The sequence below is a fragment of the Takifugu flavidus genome, chromosome 1 (assembly GCF_003711565.1).
Source record: "Takifugu flavidus isolate HTHZ2018 chromosome 1, ASM371156v2, whole genome shotgun sequence".
Taxonomy (NCBI): domain Eukaryota; kingdom Metazoa; phylum Chordata; class Actinopteri; order Tetraodontiformes; family Tetraodontidae; genus Takifugu; species Takifugu flavidus.
This window is the reverse complement of record NC_079520.1, coordinates 16,465,942-16,486,106: the sequence shown is the minus strand read 5'-3', so window position 1 is coordinate 16,486,106 and position 20,165 is coordinate 16,465,942. Positions and strand designations below refer to the sequence as shown.

At 43.1% G+C, this 20,165-nt stretch overlaps 3 protein-coding genes across 5 annotated transcripts; 2 read left to right on the top strand and 1 right to left on the bottom strand.

Annotated features, from left to right (window-relative positions):
- Positions 1-533: 533 nt before the first annotated feature.
- On the top strand, positions 534-6,006 carry LOC130522275 (uncharacterized). Its single transcript, XM_057026436.1, has 9 exons — positions 534-691; positions 1,115-3,835; positions 3,908-3,953; positions 4,086-4,232; positions 4,395-4,484; positions 4,603-4,719; positions 4,820-4,942; positions 5,227-5,298; positions 5,588-6,006. The coding sequence occupies exons 2-9, from the start codon at positions 1,238-1,240 to the stop codon at positions 5,623-5,625; spliced, it is 3,231 nt and encodes a 1,076-aa protein (XP_056882416.1). The 5' UTR covers positions 534-691; positions 1,115-1,237; the 3' UTR covers positions 5,626-6,006.
- A 146-nt stretch (positions 6,007-6,152) lies between these two features.
- Positions 6,153-13,669, top strand: eif3c (eukaryotic translation initiation factor 3, subunit C). Of its 2 annotated transcripts, XM_057026449.1 has the most exons (24): positions 6,153-6,309; positions 7,074-7,191; positions 7,269-7,334; positions 7,420-7,609; positions 7,732-7,857; positions 8,025-8,076; positions 8,352-8,476; positions 8,569-8,699; positions 8,910-9,060; positions 9,216-9,319; positions 9,584-9,725; positions 9,884-10,009; positions 10,249-10,342; positions 10,436-10,623; positions 10,766-10,990; positions 11,065-11,256; positions 11,336-11,507; positions 11,594-11,753; positions 11,847-11,912; positions 11,994-12,081; positions 12,173-12,338; positions 12,473-12,514; positions 12,582-12,650; positions 13,386-13,669. In XM_057026449.1, exons 2-24 carry the CDS (start codon positions 7,094-7,096, stop codon positions 13,406-13,408), a joined length of 2,796 nt encoding a protein of 931 aa, XP_056882429.1. In that variant the 5' UTR covers positions 6,153-6,309; positions 7,074-7,093; the 3' UTR covers positions 13,409-13,669. The 2 variants fall into 2 exon arrangements, with proteins under 2 accessions (XP_056882429.1, XP_056882437.1); XM_057026457.1 differs by lacking the exon at positions 13,386-13,669 and having other exon boundaries at positions 12,582-12,765.
- prodh2 (proline dehydrogenase 2) lies at positions 8,604-19,702 on the bottom strand. 2 transcript variants are annotated; one of them, XM_057026498.1, is made up of 12 exons: positions 19,559-19,702; positions 16,491-16,994; positions 15,042-15,232; positions 14,841-14,967; positions 14,607-14,678; positions 14,419-14,499; positions 14,183-14,326; positions 13,933-14,099; positions 13,756-13,866; positions 13,400-13,488; positions 13,127-13,309; positions 8,604-8,743 (listed from the first exon to the last, which is right to left on the bottom strand). In XM_057026498.1, the coding sequence occupies exons 2-11, from the start codon at positions 16,719-16,721 to the stop codon at positions 13,140-13,142; spliced, it is 1,383 nt and encodes a 460-aa protein (XP_056882478.1). In that variant the 5' UTR covers positions 16,722-16,994; positions 19,559-19,702; the 3' UTR covers positions 8,604-8,743; positions 13,127-13,139. The 2 variants fall into 2 exon arrangements, with proteins under 2 accessions (XP_056882478.1, XP_056882468.1); XM_057026488.1 differs by lacking the exon at positions 8,604-8,743 and having other exon boundaries at positions 12,077-13,309; positions 19,559-19,701.
- Between the last annotated feature and the right edge of the window lie 463 nt (positions 19,703-20,165).

Below are 20,165 nucleotides of genomic sequence, written 5' to 3'. Positions count from 1 at the left end.
TACGCTGAGCTATCTCCTTGTCTAGAGAGCCATCACAGGAAATGGTGCTTCCGAGGTACTTGAATTGCTCAACCACCTTCAGCTCAGTTCCCTCGATGGATACATTGGGGGGCGGTGCGCTGGTGCCTGGTGCTGGTTGGTGCATGACCTCCGTCTTACTGAGGCTGATCATCAGGCCAAACAATCGAGCTGCTTCTGCAAATCTGTCGACGATAATTTGGAGGTCAGGCTCTGTGTGTGCCATGAGAGCACAATCGTCGGCAAAGAGCGCATCGTGGACTAGCCGCTCTATTGTCTTTGTTCTGGCATTCATTCATATATAACAAAGGACAAAGAATTTTAATGCATAACGCAGAATCATATAGACCATCATATGGATTTCCATTTAAAGAACGCCAGAAGCTACAAATGAACAATAACAACTTCAGCCGTCAGGGGGCGACATTAAAATAATGGACCTGTTCCTTACATAAAACTCTCTGAGGAAGAACAGGAAGCGGAAGAAGAAGAGGGCGAGGCTGTGATTGGTTGCTATGATCCAATCAGTGCGAAGGAAATCGTCATTTGAACCAAGTGGATCTTGGTTGACAGTATAAACATTTAGGTCTTTTTTACATTATACTATTACCTTTGAATTACCAAATTTCAAGAAACAGGCAACAACAGAAAATCCTCGACAGAAGTGTGTTTGGTAAGTCAAAATATACATTCTGCTAACGATCGTTCCACAGCTATCGTTTGATTACAAGCAGGTCGTTACAGCAAAATGCAATGGTTTGTCTGAGCTCCGAACTGTTAAGCGACTCTAACGCATAACTTAAATTTTAATTTTAATTGAATGGTCATGGGTTGTCACCTCCAGTGTAAAATATAAATGGTAAAACCAGACAGTGCCTTGTTTTAGATTGGAAAATAGTTGGGTTTTTTTTAAAAAAAAATCCTACATCATCCTAGCAGAGCTGTACACGACGTACTTCAGCTTTTAGTTTTGAATGCCTAAAATATTCTATTGAAAACGGGAGGAGCTTATGGCAAATTATTATAGGAATGCTTGATTATTGGTCTCTTAAGCCCACACGTATTTTTGCCATTAATTAGTTTGTCTTATTCGCAGACTGTCCTCAAGGAAGGTCAGGGAATTTCTCCTGGAATTGATGTTTCCTGATGTCTTATTATTGTATCTGGGGCAGTAATAACAATACAATTCTTCTGGAATAGTTCTAATACATCCTCTGGCATGGCCAATCAGAACACAGTACAAATAACTCCTGTAAAGGAAATTCAAGATATTGATGAATGCTGTGAAAATATTCCACCTGGAGTTGTTTCTTTCCCTGGGACCTCTAAGCTCCTGGACCAAGACAAAGATGTGACAGGGTGTTTCCCTGCTTGGAAAAGTGGAGAAAATTATCCTCGTTCTGTATTTTCAACCCCAGCACCAGCAGGTGCAAATCCCAAAACAGGCCTTTGTGGTTTTCAATCTTCTTTAACACCAATTTTGAAACAATTAAATATTCACAAGTATTCTTCTCCTCCACCACATGAAAATAGTTCACATCTGCCTGCACCCTCCCTCTCCTTTTGCAACACGGTCACAAATTCCCAGAATGCTGGCTCGATCCAGCCTTCTAATGCAGACATCACTGGGACCTTTTCAAGACGATCTTTGGGGGATGCTAATACTCCTGTGTGCTGGTTGGCTGATGAATGTATGCCAGAAATTACTTTCCTTGACGTCACCTGTGATACCACAGTGCAGCTGTCTAAAAATGACTCTGCTCCTCCGGACAGCATGCCGCCTTCCCCACTAACGACTGGCTTTGTGCGGGCTTTTAACACTCCCAAGCCTCTTGTCAATAAGAAACCTGATGTCATTCAGTCAAAGGGCGCTGGAACGTTTTGCCCTCAAACCAACTCTCCGAATAGAAAGCTTCTTTGTAAACAGAGTGGTGAAGGAACTGCATCAGAAACAAGCTCAAATAATCAGACATCACAACAAGAACATCCTTCAAGACTCTTTCATGCAACACAAGACCATTCCCAAGTTGCTGAAGTGTCCAAAGGTGAGACAATGGCAGGAAAAGACAGTATGATGGTTGATGTCCCTGAAAGTGTAGATGCTCCTTTGCGCTGGTTGGATGACAGATTCTTCCCAGAAATTACTCTTCTTGATGTTACACATGATTCAGACTTTTCACCGAAAGGCGAGATGCCACCCTTGGAAGTCAAACAGGACGTTGCAGTGGGTGGTTTGCCAAACAACCTCCCCTCATCAGCATTGGGTGGAGAGGTGGAGGTAGAGCCTGGCACACAGGACACGATTACCAGTGAAAATTTGTCAAGTACTGTCCATGCCAACGTTACAGAAACCACAAGCTCTCTCTGTGAACAGTCAGACAATTCCGTAGTAAAAAACACACCGAAGAATTCTGTCAATGTGACTCGGGATATTTCAATGGAAAGTGCTTTGGAAGACAGTCGGCCCTCATTTGAGTCCAGTGGACAAAGCACAAGAAAGATTCAAACATCAGGTTTAGACACACCTGGTGTCCACCTGGTTAACGTTACTCGAGACATCAGCTCCGCCAGTGACATGTCTGTTGATTGTGTAGCCTCACACACTCAGGATATAGAGTGTAGCACAAGTTCACAGAATGTCACCTCTGAGGCTCACTGTCAACCTGGGGCCACTTCCACTAATGTGACTAGCGGTCAGGAGCTGCTGACTAGTCATCCGACCAGTAGGTTGACAGCACAAAACCAGAAACCAACTGGGTCTGTTAACGACACATTTACAATTGTCCCACAGTCCAATCAGGATACATCAGCCCCTGCTATCACCCAGATACATGGCCTTGAGAATGAGACACTGGATCTCCCCACGTCAAATGCAAGCAGCCCCAAAGTGCAGAAAGATGTGAACAAGCCTACAAAAGGGTCCAAAAACGACAATGAATCTTCCCCTGGTTCTGTTCAGAATTTCTCATCTGGAATGCCAAGTGATAGACAAAATTCCACTTTTGAAAAGCTGCAGATATCAACTGGCAGTACTATTTTAGGGGGAGTTGGTGCAACAAATATAAGCAGTCAGAACAACACGATGAAATCACCCAAACAGAATGGCACAATAACGATATCAGAAACAAGCTCAAGAGACAGTCAGCAGAGTTCTTTGGACAAGGCGTCTCCACAGAAGTCCCCCAACAAGGGTTGTGTTGAATCAATCCCTCCAGATACAACCAAGAAATACCAGACTACAGTTACACACTCTGACACCATGACAGTCAACGTCCATGAGACACAATCAAATCCAACGGAAACAGCCTCTGCAGCTGCTCAGCTTGACACTAAAGACAGTTCTCATCCGGGTCTCTCTATGAAAGATAGTTTCCCTGACACTTCATGCCATCATAGTTTAGACGCAGATGAAAACAAAGCCACCACGTTTAACTTGGACGACACACTGGATTTAAGGGGAGACGCTTTGATTACATCCACGCCAATGGTGACCTGCAAAATGTTCAACTTCAGCACAGAACGAGAAGACGGCAAGCCTATGGCAGCACAGAAGAAACTGTACGAGGATGGCCCCAGTAAGCCAGATCATCAGGTGCATTCGGAAGTCCCATCAAACATCGTCTGTGATAGAAAAACCTTCTTGGCCAAGCCTGCTGCTAAATCCATGCTGCCGCCTTTGAAAACTGCATCCCAGCTGCTAAGATACAGGCCTGCCTCTGCACTTCCTGGACGACCTGAGCACTTGATGTCAGGTTTACCTGTAACCAGGCAGAAAACCCAAGCTGCAGCCCTGAGGAATTCTGATCCATCCCATGTGGTAGGTTGTGGACCAGATGAACAAAAATCTGAATACTGCATGTATGTGACGTCCTGTTCTCATGTGTTTAAGACCACTGGAAAACCTGTATCTTACAACTTCCGCCCAACAACAACAGGTAGTGCTTTTATTACACAGTAAATATATTACTTTCATAATAATAGCCTTAATCAAACTTTTATCAATATACAATGAATATATAACCCTAGCACCTCTGTTCTTTTTTTAATGAATGAATTCTTTTTTGTAGGTTCCAGGCAGCCCATTGGCCTCCTAAATCCACGGCTGAGTGGCATACAGGCAGGCACTCTGAGGGCAGCACAAGGGCTCAGGCCTCCCTCAGCAAGAGCGAACACAGCAGCGTCCTCGAGCACCGACGGTCTCCGGGGACCCACAGGTATTCTGGACAGGACTATATGAAGTCATAATTTATGCTGATCCCAAGAAGTAACTTCAGTTTAACAGCTCACAATTTAATAATTCATGCAATGAATACGCCATATTTTCATGGTTTTTTTGGTTTGAAAGTTTTGTGTCATGTTTCTGCATTTTCATTAAGTTACAAATCCTGCAACAAAGATGTCCCAAGTGAAGAAACAGTCTTTAACCAGAGTTGACCCTTTGCCTGTAGCCAAGAGAAAGAAAATGGGTAAGAACTGATTCGGCCTTAATGAATGTTGTAATATCACTGCTTTTAACTTCTAATTCAACTAACGGCTGACTGACGCATAATGTGATGGGTTTTCTTTACATGTTCTTTCCTTCAGATTCCTCCTTACAACCTGAAGCCTCAACAACTTCCTGTGACGCTTCCAAAAGAGCCAAAACCTTGAAGCCACCCACAGCTGCTCCAAAGGTTTTACCAGCTAAATTACAAAGAGTTGGTGAGTCCGGAGGGTGTTGAACATTGAACAGACTGTGTTGCTTAGTCACAGCAGCTGGTAATGATCGATTTCCTAAATCATCTCTGCCATGTGCTTTCAGATGCTGCAGTCCCAGCCAGCACTGCTGAAGCATCATTGTCATGCAATGCTGTCAGCAGAGTCAGAGCCTTGAAACAGCAAGAAGCTGCTCATAAAGCTGTACTACCTAAAGCTCAAATCCAGAGTAAGCATGAATTGTCACAATATCAATGAAATCAACTACTACATCATTTATCTCATTAACTACGGAGCATTTTCAAACCACACCATGTAGATTTTATGTAAAAGTTGAGCATCTCCATATAAGCTTCCTGGTTATTTTTGTTGCTGACACCACTAAAGCTGAAAATCAACTCAACTTTAGGAATAAATTAACAATTTAAAAAATATATATTTTAAAAACAGGAAAGCTCAGCAATGGCCTTCTGCTATTTATTTTCTTTCACTGTTCTTGATCTCGGCTTGCAGGTTGTGTTGGATGTGCAGCACTTCAACAGCAACTCGATGTGCAGTCAGAAGAAATAAGGAGACTCAAAGATGGTATGAGTTGCTACTGACACTTTTTTAAGCAGTTGAGTGCAGACAGTTGAGGTGTTGGTGGTTTCCCCAGCACATTTTGATCGTCCTTTTCACTCCATCAGAAGGCAGCCTCAGTGGTGACCACACGACTGAGCTGTCTCTCTGTACCTCTGTGTCCACTCATGACATTGGTGAATTGTTTAGCTATTAAATTTAATTTATAGATCTTACTTGCAAGTCATCCCCAAACCCTCAAAAGTTCAAAAGCAAGCACATTTGTTTTATTTATTGTGTTTTTCTTCTGTTATAGAACTAAAGAAGTGCAGTCAACCACATGAAGAGTGCTGATACTGACTTTGCAAGATTCCCCTCGAAAATACAATAACATGTGCCAATACTAATTTTAGAGTGTTTGCATTGTACATACCTTTTATTCAATAAATGTATTTAATAATATCAAACTAGCTCAGCTCTACTTTAGGTCCAACTGCATCTGTGTAATCTGTAATTACAGTTTTATTGGCTTTTAATTACATTGCCTTACACCTTCAGTGCCTTTTTTGAGCTGATGATTGTTAATAATATGGCTTATCCCATATTTAGCTCCACAGCTGTTGATTGAATAGTAGCAGAAACATTAAAATGTATATGTGTATAACTTGGTGGCCTATAAAGTACCTATGCATATGTGTTTGTTATATTAAATAAATGAGCTGTGAGCAATCTGAATATTTGGTGATTTGTATGGGTTTTTTTTTTTAATTTGTTTTCTGCAAAATTAACATCTTTGTATTTCAATTCTGAGCCTAAGAGCTCAGAGAAACTGAGGATGAACCGGCGTTTCCATGATGTTCCAGCAGGTGGCGGTAAACATTAGAGACGCCGCCTCGACGGCTCACTTCCTGTCCTGGCGGAAATACCCGGCAAAGCTGTCGCACGCCTTTTATTTGTGGCAGCTGTACAACCAAACTGGATTTTATAATTGATCAAAGTTGACCGTTATACGGCAGGATATATTTCACGCATACGTAGGTGGGTTTCTGCCGCCACATTTAAAGTGCCATTAGTGATTTTTTTTGTCATTTTAGAGAGCTGTAAATACCTTCACATGCGAGCGGCCTAATGCTAAAGTTAGCGTAGCATCAGCCTCGCGCCACGTTAGTACTCGTTGTCCGGTGCTGTTAGAGGCAAAATAGAAAATTCTCGCTCTGACAAAAGCTTTAGTTTTCAAATAGATTATGTCATCCATAAGAGAAAATTAGCTTCTTGGCCGAATCTCTTATTTTGTGTTGCGTTTACAATGTACTGTTGGCCCATCTGTCAGAACTAGGTTGTCTTAGCCATGTTGGGGTGTTCGCTAGCGTCTCTGCGCAACTCTTTCATTACTACCGAGAAAGCTCGAATAACTCTTTATACGATTTATAGAAGTTGGCTTCTATAGAGCTGTGTTGACAGGTTTGAGCTCACTGGATTCCCGTCACCCCTTTCTCATTAGTGGCGGAAAGTTAGTTGAACGTCGTCACACAAATGTCATGTCAACGTTTGTAGCGTTACCGGCGATGATCCACACACATGTATGAGTCCTTCACAGCTCTCGTAATTTTTCTACATGCATTTTCACACTGAACCATATAGAAAAGCGTGCAAACCTGTTTAGCCTATTTAAAATCTACTGTGACGTGAGGTCTTTCAGTAAGCTGTGGTCAATGAAGTTGGTTAGGCGTGTTTGGAGGCTACAGCCTGTGCTTTAACAACAGGCCAGGCTTTGTCATTGCTCACTTCATTTCTTTTTACAGATTGACGGCTTCCTTCAACGATGTCTCGTTTCTTTGCCACCGGCTCCGACAGCGAGTCAGAAGAGTCCTCGTCCGCCGATGAGATCACTCCCAAGGCCACCGGGACGCCTTTTAAGCAGTCAGTACAGCTTTCAATCGAAGTATTTCCCCTCCACTTTGGAAAACTGATGTCAACAACCTGCATTGTTTTTACAGGGCACTACTTCTCAGCGATGATGAAGAAGACACGAAGAGAGTGGTACGCAGTGCCAAAGATAAGAGGTGGGTTTCTTGTGGTCCATCGCAATCTTGACCCATTTTATATTTTCGCTTTTTGATTATCTCTGCATGCTATCAAATAATCAAGGTTTGAGGAATTGACCAACATCATCAAGACCATCCGCAATGCTATGAAGATTCGTGACATGGCCAAATGTTTGGAAGAGTTTGAGCAGCTGTGTCGAGCATTCCTGAAAAGTAAAAATATTGTGGACAAAGAAGGCATTCCACCCTTTTACATTCGTTTGCTGGCTGACCTGGAGGACTACCTGAACCAGGTAGGTACCCAAACCTTAAACCAATGAGGCTAATGAATAAAATCACATGGCAATTACCTTATGTTTTATTGCCACAGTATATAATGTGTGTTTACATTTGTTTTGAATTACCTTGCTTCTAGCTTTGGGAGGACAAAGAAGGCAAAAAGAAGATGAACAAAAACAATGCAAAGGCTCTCAGTACGCTACGTCAGAAGATCCGCAAGTACAACCGAGATTACGAAAATGAAATAGCTTCATACAAGGAGGTAAGATTTAGTCGGGATTTCCCAAATGTACCTTAAACGTCTAGAAAAACCTAATCCAGTCCCAGAAGGCTGTTTTTAATCTTTAGATAATATATTTTTATAACCTTACAATCAAAATGTGTACTAACATAAGCTGAAATCTGATGAGAATCTACTGTTCCTGATAGAATCCACAGGAATCTGCAGATGAAGAGGAGGAGAGGGAGGCAGGAGATTCTGGTAAACATTTACTGTTGTTTTTAAAAAGTTGTTCATTCTAATATGGCAGAAAATGCATAATGCTACGTACATTGTCAGAACACAATGGCCTTAATATATGTATGTATCATTGTTCAGGAAAGGGTTACAATATATTGAGATGCCTAAATTGTTTTGTTTGTCCGACTATTTTATGCACTTCACAGTAGCAAAAATGACCATTGTAATTATTGTCACTGTTAAAAGAAGGCAGGATACATCTGAAAACATATAAATAATCGTAATTTTTGTTCAAGGCTCATCTTCTGACAGCGATGATGAAGGCAAAGATGAGGGACTCTCGGCCAAGTCCTTCCTGAAGAAGAAGCCTGAACCATCTTCAGAAGCCAGCAAGTTCCTCAAGTCTGCCAAAGGATCTGGGGTGAGAAAACACAAAAGGCTGGCCCAAAGAGACTCCTGCGTGATCATTAACAGCTGGGTCACATCATGTGCTGCGTGATTCTCCCATTATAGGATGAGTCCTCCACTAGTGATGAAGATGAAGATGTTGAAGACTGGAGTTCTGATACTGTTGACAGCAGCAGTGAAAGCTCAGATGATGGCGAAGAAAAAAGTACTTCTTTGGCCGTGGTTTTCCTCAAGAAGTGAGTCTCTTTCAACATCCTTTTTGCTTGAGATTTAGGTTTCACTGCAAAACAAAATGTACCAAACCAGCAAAATAAAACAAAGGTTTTCCATGTCAAGTCTAAAATTGGTTTATTGGCCATCAGTAATGCATCATGTGCTTTTGTTTCCACTTTTACAATTTATGATAAAAATGAGCCTTTATGCATCTTTCCTATGTGTGTTTTTAGGACTCAGGAGGCAGAAAAAGCTGACAAGAAACTTGGGAAGAAAAGAAAGCCCAAGAAGAAGGAACGGCTAGAGGAGGAGATGGAGGAGGAGGCAGGAGAGGAGGCTGAAGGAGGCTGGGAGAAGGTGAAAGGAGGTGCCCCTCTTGTCAAGGTAAATGATTTTAGCATTAGGTTTTGTTCAGAGTTCTTTAATGAACATCAATATAATCAATTGGATATTTATATTGTAAGCAACAAACATTTGGAAAACATGTGAATTAACAAATTATTTTTTCTTAATAATATAATGTGGAACTATTTTCTCAGGAAAAGCCCAAGATGTTTGCTAAAGGCACCGAGATCAACGTACCAGTGGTGGTAAAGAAACTGAATGAGATCCTGCAGGCAAGAGGCAAAAAAGGCACAGACAGGTGAGAAAGTAGCATTTACGAAAATTAAGTGATTATTTCACTTAAGTAGAATCCTATTATTCCTCCAATGACTCCTCTAAATCCTCTAGAAGAACCTATGAAAGGTTATTCAAAAATATGGATATGTGTCATAACTGCCACAATTATTAATACAATGCAAAGCATAGTTAAACTCCAGGTTCTGCAGCAGATCGTTTACAACTATTAAAACATTTTTGGAGTTTCTGTTTCCCTTTTCTAATCATGTTTTGCTCTTTTGTTCAGGGCTGCACAGATTGAACTGCTCCACGCGCTAGCAGCCATCTCCAACGAGAACAACTTGGGCCAGGGTGTCCTGGTCAAGATTAAATTCAACATTATTGCCTCCCTGTATGATTACAACCCAAACTTGGCAGCTTTCATGAAGGTAGGACTTTTCTAACCTCTTTTGTACAATCTGCCAAATAATCCAGAACTGATGTACAAAATAATGACAACTATTCATATAATATATTGAATATTGGCTTCCCTAAAGCTTGTCATAACTCAAAGGTGGCTAGAGCAACTATCTTTGTGTTCCCTTAGCCTGATATGTGGAAAAAGTGTCTGGACTGCATCGAAGAGCTGCAGACCATCCTCTTTGAACACAACAACATCTTCATTGGGGAAAACATTGCTGAGGACAGTGAGAGTCTCGCCAACACAGACCAGGTGCGCAGCGGAATTTGGAAGAAATATGAGCAACTTTGATGTCTTTCTAAAGACCTGCGGTGCAGTTCTCCAGTAGCATTGCTGAAATGTCAACATCACGTTGGGCTTTCTCAGTAAAACGACTAAAATCTGGAAAACATCCCTGACATTTCTTTGATGCTACCGTACAGCATTTAGTGTTAATGCAGATGATGTGCTTCAAGTCCAAAATGACTTGGGTCATTGTGTACGTGTGCCAGCCTTTCAGAGTTCGTGGCTGTATCTTAACTCTGGTAGAGAGGATGGATGAGGAGTTCACAAAGATCATGCAGAACACAGACCCACATTCACAAGGTAAGAATTGTTTGAAAAGGATCAGTGATGTAATTTGATAATATTAAATGTAGTATCAGCAGCTCATTCCTTTCTTGCTGTTTGGTCATTTAGAATACGTGGACAATCTGAAAGACGAGGGGCGGGTTTGTGCCATCATTGATCGGCTGCTCAACTATCTGGAAAACAAAGGCAGCACAGAGGAGATTTGCCGCATCTACCTTCGCAGAATCATGCACACCTACTACAAGTTTGACTACAAGGCCCACCGACGCAGCCTGGGCCTCCAGGTGGAGTCCAAGGTCAGACAAATTATGGAGATGTTGGATTTTAGATTGATATGGAAGTTAGCAGTAACAAAGTTGAAATGTGTCTTGAATGGTAACCAGTCTGGTGTTTGTTTGGGTGGGATTTACTGACTGGTTTCTTTGAAATTCTGTTCAGTCCGAGCACGATCAGGAAGAGAGCGAGGGGGAGGACAGCGCCGTGATCATGGATCGCCTCTGCAAGTTCATCTACGCCAAAGATCGCACCGACCGTATCCGCACCTGCGCCATCCTCTGCCACATTTACCACCACGCTCTGCATTCCCGCTGGTATCAGGCCCGTGACCTGATGCTGATGAGCCACCTGCAGGACAACATCCAGCACGCTGACCCGCCCGTGCAGGTAGGCAGTGAGGAACATGGAAAGCAGTGCAAAAAGACATCAGCCCACTCTAAAATGATCTCTTTTCTCTGAAGATCCTGTACAATAGAACCATGGTCCAGCTCGGCATTTGTGCATTTAGGCAGGGTATGATTAAAGACGCACACAATGCTCTTTTGGACATTCAGTCCTCTGGCCGTGCAAAGGAGCTCCTGGGCCAAGGACTGCTCATGAGGAACATGCAGGAGAGAAATGCTGAGCAGGAGAAGATAGAAAAGAGGAGACAGGTGGGTCTTCAGTGAAGAAGACTTGGAACTAATTTGATTCTTCTTTTAAGATGATTATTTATTCTGTTTGTCTATGCAGGTGCCATTCCATATGCACATCAACCTGGAGCTGTTGGAATGTGTGTACCTGGTGTCAGCCATGCTGCTGGAAATACCCTACATGGCCGCCCATGAATTTGATGCCCGTCGCAGGATGATCAGCAAGCAGTTCCATCACCAGCTCAGGGTGGGAGAGAGACAGCCACTGTTGGGTATGCAAACGTGTCGACCACCAGTTCTCGATGCCAGTCGGTCACAGAGAAATGACAGGATAACAAGTCGCCCGTTTGGTCCTCAGGACCCCCAGAGAGTATGAGGGAGCACGTTGTGGCTGCGAGCAAAGCCATGAAAATGGGAGACTGGCGTACCTGCCATTCATTCATCATCAACGAGAAGATGAACATGAAGGTGTGGGACCTGTTTCCTGAGACGCAGAGAGTGCAGGAGATGCTTGTCAGGTAGAAACCATCTCCGTTTGTCTGTTATGGGATGAATTTTAAACTCTGCTGACATTTGACTGTTTCTATTGACTTCTTTTTACGCTTGAACAGGAAGATTCAAGAGGAGTCACTGAGGACTTATCTGTTCACATACAGCAGTGTGTACGACTCCATCAGGTGAGCACAGAAACCTCTGGTGTGCATTCTTATCTCCAGTGCTGCGCCCTTTTCCTAGATTAACCCCGTGCTTGTTTTCAGCATGGAGACCCTCTCCGAGATGTTTCAGTTGGAGATTCCCACAGTTCACAGTATCATCAGCAAAATGATCATCAACGAAGAGCTGATGGTGCATATGAAACAAATTCATTTATTTGATATTCCAGTTTGTCTTCACGTGCACAAATTCAGTTCCAGTTGTTTGGTGTCGTTTGTGACAGGCGTCACTTGACCAGCCTACACAGACTGTGGTCATGCACCGCACAGAGCCCACATCCCTGCAGAACATGGCGCTGCAGCTAGCTGAGAAGCTGGGCAGCTTGGTGGAGAATAATGAGCGCGTCTTTGACCTCAAACAAGGCGTGTATGGAGGTTACTTCAACAGAGGTGCGTTGTTCTCCCTCCCCGTGCTGCCCACTCGGACTTTAAGACTGTTCTAAGTACACTTCCAACTCTAGCTCCGAAAGGCTGAACTCTGTCTTGGACACAATATTAATATCAAGAATTTCTTTGTGTTCCAGATCAAAAAGGCGGCTATCAACAGAAGCAATCTTACCAGAGAGGTACGTTGAAGCACATTAAAGCAAAACAGACTTGGGTTGATAATTCCTTTTCCCCGTTTGCCCACAGATCAGAAATCTGGTTACCAGCAGAACAAGGGCGGGTACCAACGAGGTGGCTACAGGAATCAGAACCAAAGTAACTACTGAGCTTGGGGAGATTGTTGCGTTATTAAATAAACAGTAAAGTACCGGTAATATTTTTGTTCCTTGTTTTATTTTGATGTAAAAAAAAAAAGAAAAAAAAAAAAGAATTTGGCCGCTCGCAGTAGTAAGTGTTAAGTTGTGTGTAGAGATGAGATACACACTCATATAAGGAGCATCATTATTCCGTGTACAACTATAAAATGTCGTCCTTCATAGCTTTACCTTAAAAAAGTGTTAATATTAGAAAATTATTCTGAACGTTGGGGTTTAGATTTTAGGAGTTTGAGCAGTGGTGCAAAGTTAAAGGATATAAAGTTAGTTGCTGTGAATGATTGAACTCTTAAGTACTACCCAGCATTATTTACCACGCAACTGTCAAACACTATAAAAATGTTGTGAACAAGTTTTGGTGTTATAATTTCTCCAAACACTGTTCATGAGCATGCGTGTTCAATCAGTATGTATCACTTGTAAATGGGCTTTAGCTGCTTCGCCACAGCCGCCTGTAGAACTCTTGCTTCAGTAGATCCCTTTCTTTGCGGATTCCCTGCAACACGGTGCGGTTCTCCTGGGCCCGGCGCACCAGGTAGGGGACCGTGTCCTCCACAGAGCCGTATGGAACTGACTTGTAAATGGCATAACCCTCCTTGGCTGAGGCAGTGAGATGGAGAGAGACACTTGTACTGATGCTGAAAACCCCTGACTTGAGTTTTATATTTCAACACAGGAAGAGCAGCTCACCCAGTGTGAGGGAGACGTGATCACACATGCCCAGCAGTTGACCGAAGCACACCGCGCCTCCATCTTTGTCTATGCCCAGCTCGGCAATCCTGCAGGAGATAAACAATTATTACATCACAGCGACGGCTGTAAACCTGGTCATGTGATGAACGCGTGTGGGGAAGCAAACCTGCACTGTGATTAAAATGGATTAAAAGAAATGCTTTTTCATTTTCAGACTTGCATTGTTCGACACATAAGTAAAATTAACAATAAAGCATCCAAACTGCAGCCCCACCGACTAATGTCCCAACAGTCGGTTAATAAAAACGTATGTTTTTGCAACAGACACTTTACGGTAGGAAATTTCGGCTCACCGTGTGCCGGCTAGTCTGATTGACTCCTCGTTGTGGGAGGCTACAATGATCCTGTAGCGCTCAGGAGTCTGGGAAATGGCGTCCAGCATGATGTTGAGACAAGCGTTGTAACTGCACACACAAGCAGAAGAGTGTGAGAGTCAGTGAGCCTCAGAAGACATGGGACTGTTTGTCCACCTTTCATTCGTGTCCTCCCAGCTGGTGTGGACAGGGTCTGGGCGGCCCTCTTTCTCTGCTAGCGTCCTCTCTTTATCCATGTACGCCCCCCGTACAAGCTTCACACCCAGACAGAAACCCTCGTCCTGGGACAGGCGCAGAGCTTCCAATACAAGAGACTTGGACTCCTGATGGACAGAAAACAATGATAAAGCTGAAGCACGAGGCATCCCTCAGCTGCTTTTGATGTGTGCACTACTGAAATATTTGCCTTCAGGTAACACTGATACGTGTTCCAGATCCAGGCATCATCTCGATTAAATTTCTTCATCATTGCCATGGTGACGAGAGAAAGAGCAGGGTTCATGTAGGTGTACTCAGCGTCAACCAGGACGCGCACTTTGTTCACGCTCGCCTGAATAAAATGAGGTTACAGCAGTCTGTCAGACAGAGATGAGAGAAAGGATTTACACTGCGACTGCTGCGGTTGTCTGTGTGCGCCTGAACCTCTGCTATTGTGTTGAGTCTCCTCAGGGCACACAGGAAGTGAGCTCGCTCATGCTCGTCTAAGCCAGGGAAGCAGATGGCCTGGATAAAGTGCAGTTTAAGGTTAAGTTCAGTGGCGATTTGGTCCTGAACCAAAGAGAATCCCCCGGCGTGAATGAACTGTTCAAGGGACAGGAAGTGGGACGCACCTCTCCGTCCATGGCTCTGACCACCATGGTCAAGTCGTACGGTTGTTTCGCGATGAGGGTCGTTAATTTGACCTTGAAGAGAGCAGCTCATACTCATCAGTGAGAAAACAAATATGACAGCTCTGCTGAGGGCAGCTGCTGTTTCCTGCTAAATTGTGCCAGAAAAGATACAAAGAAGTGTGTCCACCTCATTTTAGCAAAAGGTAATAGCATGTGGAAGTTCATTTGTCTTACACAAAGCTCTGGGCTGAGCAGTGCTGTGAGCTTCAGCTGCATCATGGGATCTTTGCTCCAGGTGTTGCTGTGGGAAATTCGCACACACTCCAACATGGTCCTCATGTTATTGTCATATCTCTGCTCTCTGGGGTCACAAAGGCCAACATGTCCTTACAAGGTATGTGTGTGCATGTGTGTGAGCATGTGTGTGTGTTATACCCGGTGCTTTCACCCAGATCCTCCTCAATCGGTACGGCGAGCATGGCCCTCAGTCCCAGTGAGCTCATCTTCCTCATGGCCTGAGCGATCTCGCTCTCGCTCTCGCCGGCCACAAACTGGGCGTACACGGTGGGCCGCAGCAGCAGAGACAAGCCTCTCCGTCCCAGAAGGGTGCGCGAGATGGACATCAGCTGAGAGAAGATGACACGCAGAGACATGAAAATCAGGAGACTCTTAGTGGTGAAGAAGGAACACGATACCTGAAATCTGGCACCATCTGGAGAAAACTACCTTAAGTGCAAAACTCTGGTAGTTCTCTTATTAAGCAGACTGCCTCAGTATTGATGACAAGCTTTGGTTTAAAGTCCATATTGAAAAATTAGTAAAGCAACAGATGAGGCTGGGTTTTTTTTTACTAGAGCAATAAAGCCTTTTTTAATCTTCAGACCGGATAAACTCTTGTCCAGGCCACATTTCTGAGTGTTTTAGGCATAATCCACACGACTGCTGCCTCCCCTGTCCTTCCATGCCCTGTCTCAGTCCGTCATAACCCCCGAGGCTTCATCACAATTTCAGCACTTTCAACTCATGTTTTCTCTGTCACTGCTTGCTCCCTGATCATGGAATAACTTTCAGAATTCTCTCAATTTCAAGATCACCACCATATGTTGGTAGTGAAACAGTGAATGGGCTCAAACCATCTGAACAAACTTGTTTCTGCTGTGCACCGGTGTCGTGGAACTGGAATTTAGATGCTCGGTTAATGTTTTTGAAGCAAAGTTTAAGACCCACTCGGTAGTTCCTGTGTGCCGGTCTGTTTCCTACATGTGTTCTTCACTATTATTGCATGTTTTTAATTATTACTGTACTGCTTTTTACTTTAGTTATTTTGTATTGTAAAGCTTTGATGGCAAGTGTTCTATAAATAAATCTTTAATTATTCTTTTATGTTTTACTGTCATGTATAATGGTTTGCTTACTCGGCGGGGTCCCCCTCAAAAGATTTATCTAAAATGAACTTCCCATAGAAATAAAGCCCAGCAGTCACTGGGGGACAGGCATCAATACACCTTGGACAGACAGATTGTCAGTCCACGTGGGACAGACACACACAGCTGACACTGACTTGTGCTTAGGATAATTTAGAGTCTTTAATCAGGATAATATATGAGTCTTTTGGACTGTGGGGTGAAACTGGAGTAACAGGGGGAAAACCCACATGGGAGGGAAAATACAAATGCAACATAAAAACGCATGAAAAGAATCAAAGATGGCACCTCAGATCCTGACAATGAAACTGAACAACATCACTAAAAACCACTTCAAAAGCTCTAAATAAGTGACAATAGATCTCCTCCAGGACTCATTGTCAGAGACGTTGCTCGAGACACACGCTTCAGTAAAGGACTGATACACATGCATGCACATGGTGTCTCCCATGTCTCTTACCTTCCCACAGTTGTTGACCAGCATGGGAAAAGAGCAGAAGCAGAACACCCCCAGAGCTCGGAGTAGCTCGCTAAAGCTCTTCACTCTGAAGGCACTGGGGTCGTCAAAGGACAGAGCGGCTGAGGGATGGTTGGACTGTTTGCCTGGAAACGTCCCGGAGGCGGCGGCAGCCTGAGTCTTCCACGGCAAGAGCCAAGGACGCGAGGCCCGCACACGGCAGCACAGCATCATTGGTAATGGGAATAATCCAGAGGCCCTGGAGGAGAGGAGGAGTTGGACACGACCTCTCAACTCATAGAGGAGAAAAGGTTAATATGCACAAACAATGAACAACTCAACGAAAAGTATCCTCTATCACTAAGACCCAACTAATTGAGAGCTGAGCAGGAGAACTGTCAGAGTTTGTGAAATTTCACATATTTTCTCTTACCTATCAGTTAATAAGTGACAGTTTGCAAATTCAAGCAAACAAACAAATGACCGTTGATATCACCGGGGCCAGTGCTGGTTGGAGACATGAAAGGACACCAAAAAAGAAGAAGAAACAAAGAATGGAACATAAATCCACCTCTGATTCTTATGTTGGACTTTAGTAAGATGCTATACTGTGTCTTTTTGAGTATTGGCTGTCTCACAGATATCGCAGGCAATAGGAATGTTGGACGGGGCCTGATGAGAAGCACCAAAATAGTGTTAATGTATAAACCTTTTTGTTATGCATTCAGATTCAGATTCAGATTCCTTTATTTGTCCCACAACAGGGAAATTTACGGCGCAACAGCAGCAAAAACACACAGAGGAAAAGACATTCTAACAGTTATTGGGATTATCAATAAGCTGCTGAAACATGGAGTGAATGCAAAGAGAGGTCTGTCCAGAAGGACCTGTGATTCTAGGGTTCTAAATGGGTTTTTGGCTTTTTTAAGTTATAATATGGGCTATCTCTGCTGACAGATGGGTTTAAACAAGTGCCCCAAATGCAAACAGGCACAAGAAAATGATTAACAGCCTGAAGCGCCTCAGTGGTCCCGACACTGTTGACCAACCCGGGATGAAAATACCCACAAACATTAATCTCATCTTCATGAAGACGGAATAATCATGAAACTGTGAAAAATATAAAACCTAAAGCTAAGAGAGTGTCAGGCAAACATACAGTATGCACAGATGGATCTGCAAATATATTCCCATGGTTTTGTGTATGTTCAGTAAGGCTGAAGACACTCTTGTGTGATGAACACTGGGTATTTGCAGATACTTTAGCAAAGCAGTTTACACATTTGCCTCATAGCAAGATCATTCGGAGGGTGGGGGAGTCTGGGAATGCTGCTTTTTTCTGAAGAGACTGCTGGTTTTAATTGTCCTGACCGAGTCTTTTTCACGGTCCACAAACTACAAAAGGCAACAACATCAAAACCCTGCAGAAGCAAAAGTGCTGAACATCATGATGCACATCATTACCTGCATTTACGTCAGAGGTGTCAAACTCAAATACCCAGTGGGTCAAAATTCAAAACTGGGACAAAGTCACGGGCCAACATTGATATTTATTGAAGAAAATCTTCCTCCAGCTACAACACGGAACCTTTTGATATGGACCTAAAATAGTTTTGCTCAACAACTGAACATGGAACAAGCAAAGCTTAACACAATACAATATATAATTTATTATTGCACACGTGCAAAATTCAAATTCAAATAAAAAAAAAACACATCACTGGCATTCAGTTCTTCTCTTTTAAATTTCAACAGCAATCTTTTGCTATTGTAAGTTAATGTAATGTAAATGTCATTTCTTTTTCTGGCACCTTTGAGTCATTTCCAGCTGCTTGTGCTTGTCTTGGTGTTGCGTTTTATAGTGTCATCTGAAATTGTTCTCCTTGTAATACACTTTGGCTCCTCATACAAGACAGACAGGTCCGTCTTGTACATATCTAAACAGATATTCTGCCTCTTACCTGTTCAGAAAGGTCCTATTTTCTGCCGTTCTTTTTTCCATTTTTCATAGGGGTAGTGCAGTGCCAGAATTAGCATTAGCATATAAGGTCCCTATGACTACGTCCTCTCTCTTGGTGGTTGGCTAGCCACAAATTGGTGTATTACCACCACCAACTGATGTGGAGTGTCGATTTTCACACCAAAACACCAGCAGAGCATTCTGGTATTTGTAGTATTAGCACATGCGCTTTGAGTGATAATACCAGCTCTAATAGTCAATTGGTATGGCTTCGCGGGCCAGATATAATTACATTGCGGGCCAAATTTGGCCCACAGGCCAGAGTTTGACTCCTATGATTTACGCAAATGCCAACTTGAGCAGCCAACAACGGTTGCTTGGGGAGTTTACTGTCTAAATATTGTCTAACATTTAAAGAAATACAAATACTTTCACTACCAACATACGAAACACTGACTTCTGCTGGAAGACTAGTGTTTCCTCCCGCTAACCTGTGTTTACATTTTCTCATTTCACCTTGTCCAAAATGCCCCATTAGGGTATAAATGGATATTTGACTTAATCCACACAGGTTGTTTCAAAATAAAAGTGCCAGTTATTCTTGAGTTGGATTAAAGGATGTGTGGGCAGTCATTTCAGTAGTTATAATAATTTAAAGTACATTACAAATTTTACAAATTTACATTTGCGCTAGAACTAAGAGATTTGACGGTGACCTGTTGACCTATGTGTGTGCTATTACAGAGAATAAGAAGTAAAGAGATGGACAAGCAAAAGCTTCCAACTCAGGTGAAGAATCAGGTTCCCCTGAAACAGGTGGATTCGACAGAGGTGTAAAGTTGGACGATGATGTAAAGAAAGATGTGGAGAATGATCAGCGAGAGCAGGAGCAGACAGATGAGCAGGTTTCTGAAGCCCCATGGGCATCAGAGCCAACGTTAGTTACTAAACAATCCAAAGTGCCCCACAAATGAGACAAGCAGCCACACAATTGAAAGCTAAAAAAAAGACACAGGGCAAACTGCAAGTGCAATTCTTCCTGAGATTGTTGTTGGTGATACAGACGTGAGTAAATGGGAAAGGATGTGGAGTTATGTCAAAATAAATTTACCTTGCCGAAACGGGAGATTTCAGCCACAACAGGGAGGCCACGGAAGTACTGAAACACGGTCAGAACCTATTTTGCATTTAGACTCACTCATTCCCCCCTAGCTGAAGTTGATGGTACAAAAATTGAAATTTTGGTTGATAGTGGAGCTACAATCAGCTGTTTGCTCTACTGAAAGTGTGTGCACACCCACCTCACACGTGATCATGACTGAGGGTGTCTCTGGTACCCCAGTAGTGGAGCCTTTATCTGAGCCACTGAGACATGTTTCAGTGGCAGGGTCAAATGTTCAACATGCTTTCACCAAAGATGTCTGCCATGAGACCTCCGATAGAGTGCTATTGTGCTGCTGCCATTGACACCTCTGCTGGGTACAGAATGACAATTTGTCGTCTTTCTCCCTGCAAACCCAATTTAATCTGGCCTGTGAAAATGATTGGATAGTTGGTCCTGAAGGGTGTGTTTTGCCGATTCAATTGACATAAAGCAAGAAGTTATGTACAAAAAACCTGTGTTGCCTCACAATGGAGTCACTGTGAAGGCTGGTGTTGATGAAAACAGCTGAGTGGGATGATAAGAAGGTGCCACATCTGAAACCGTCTATCTATCT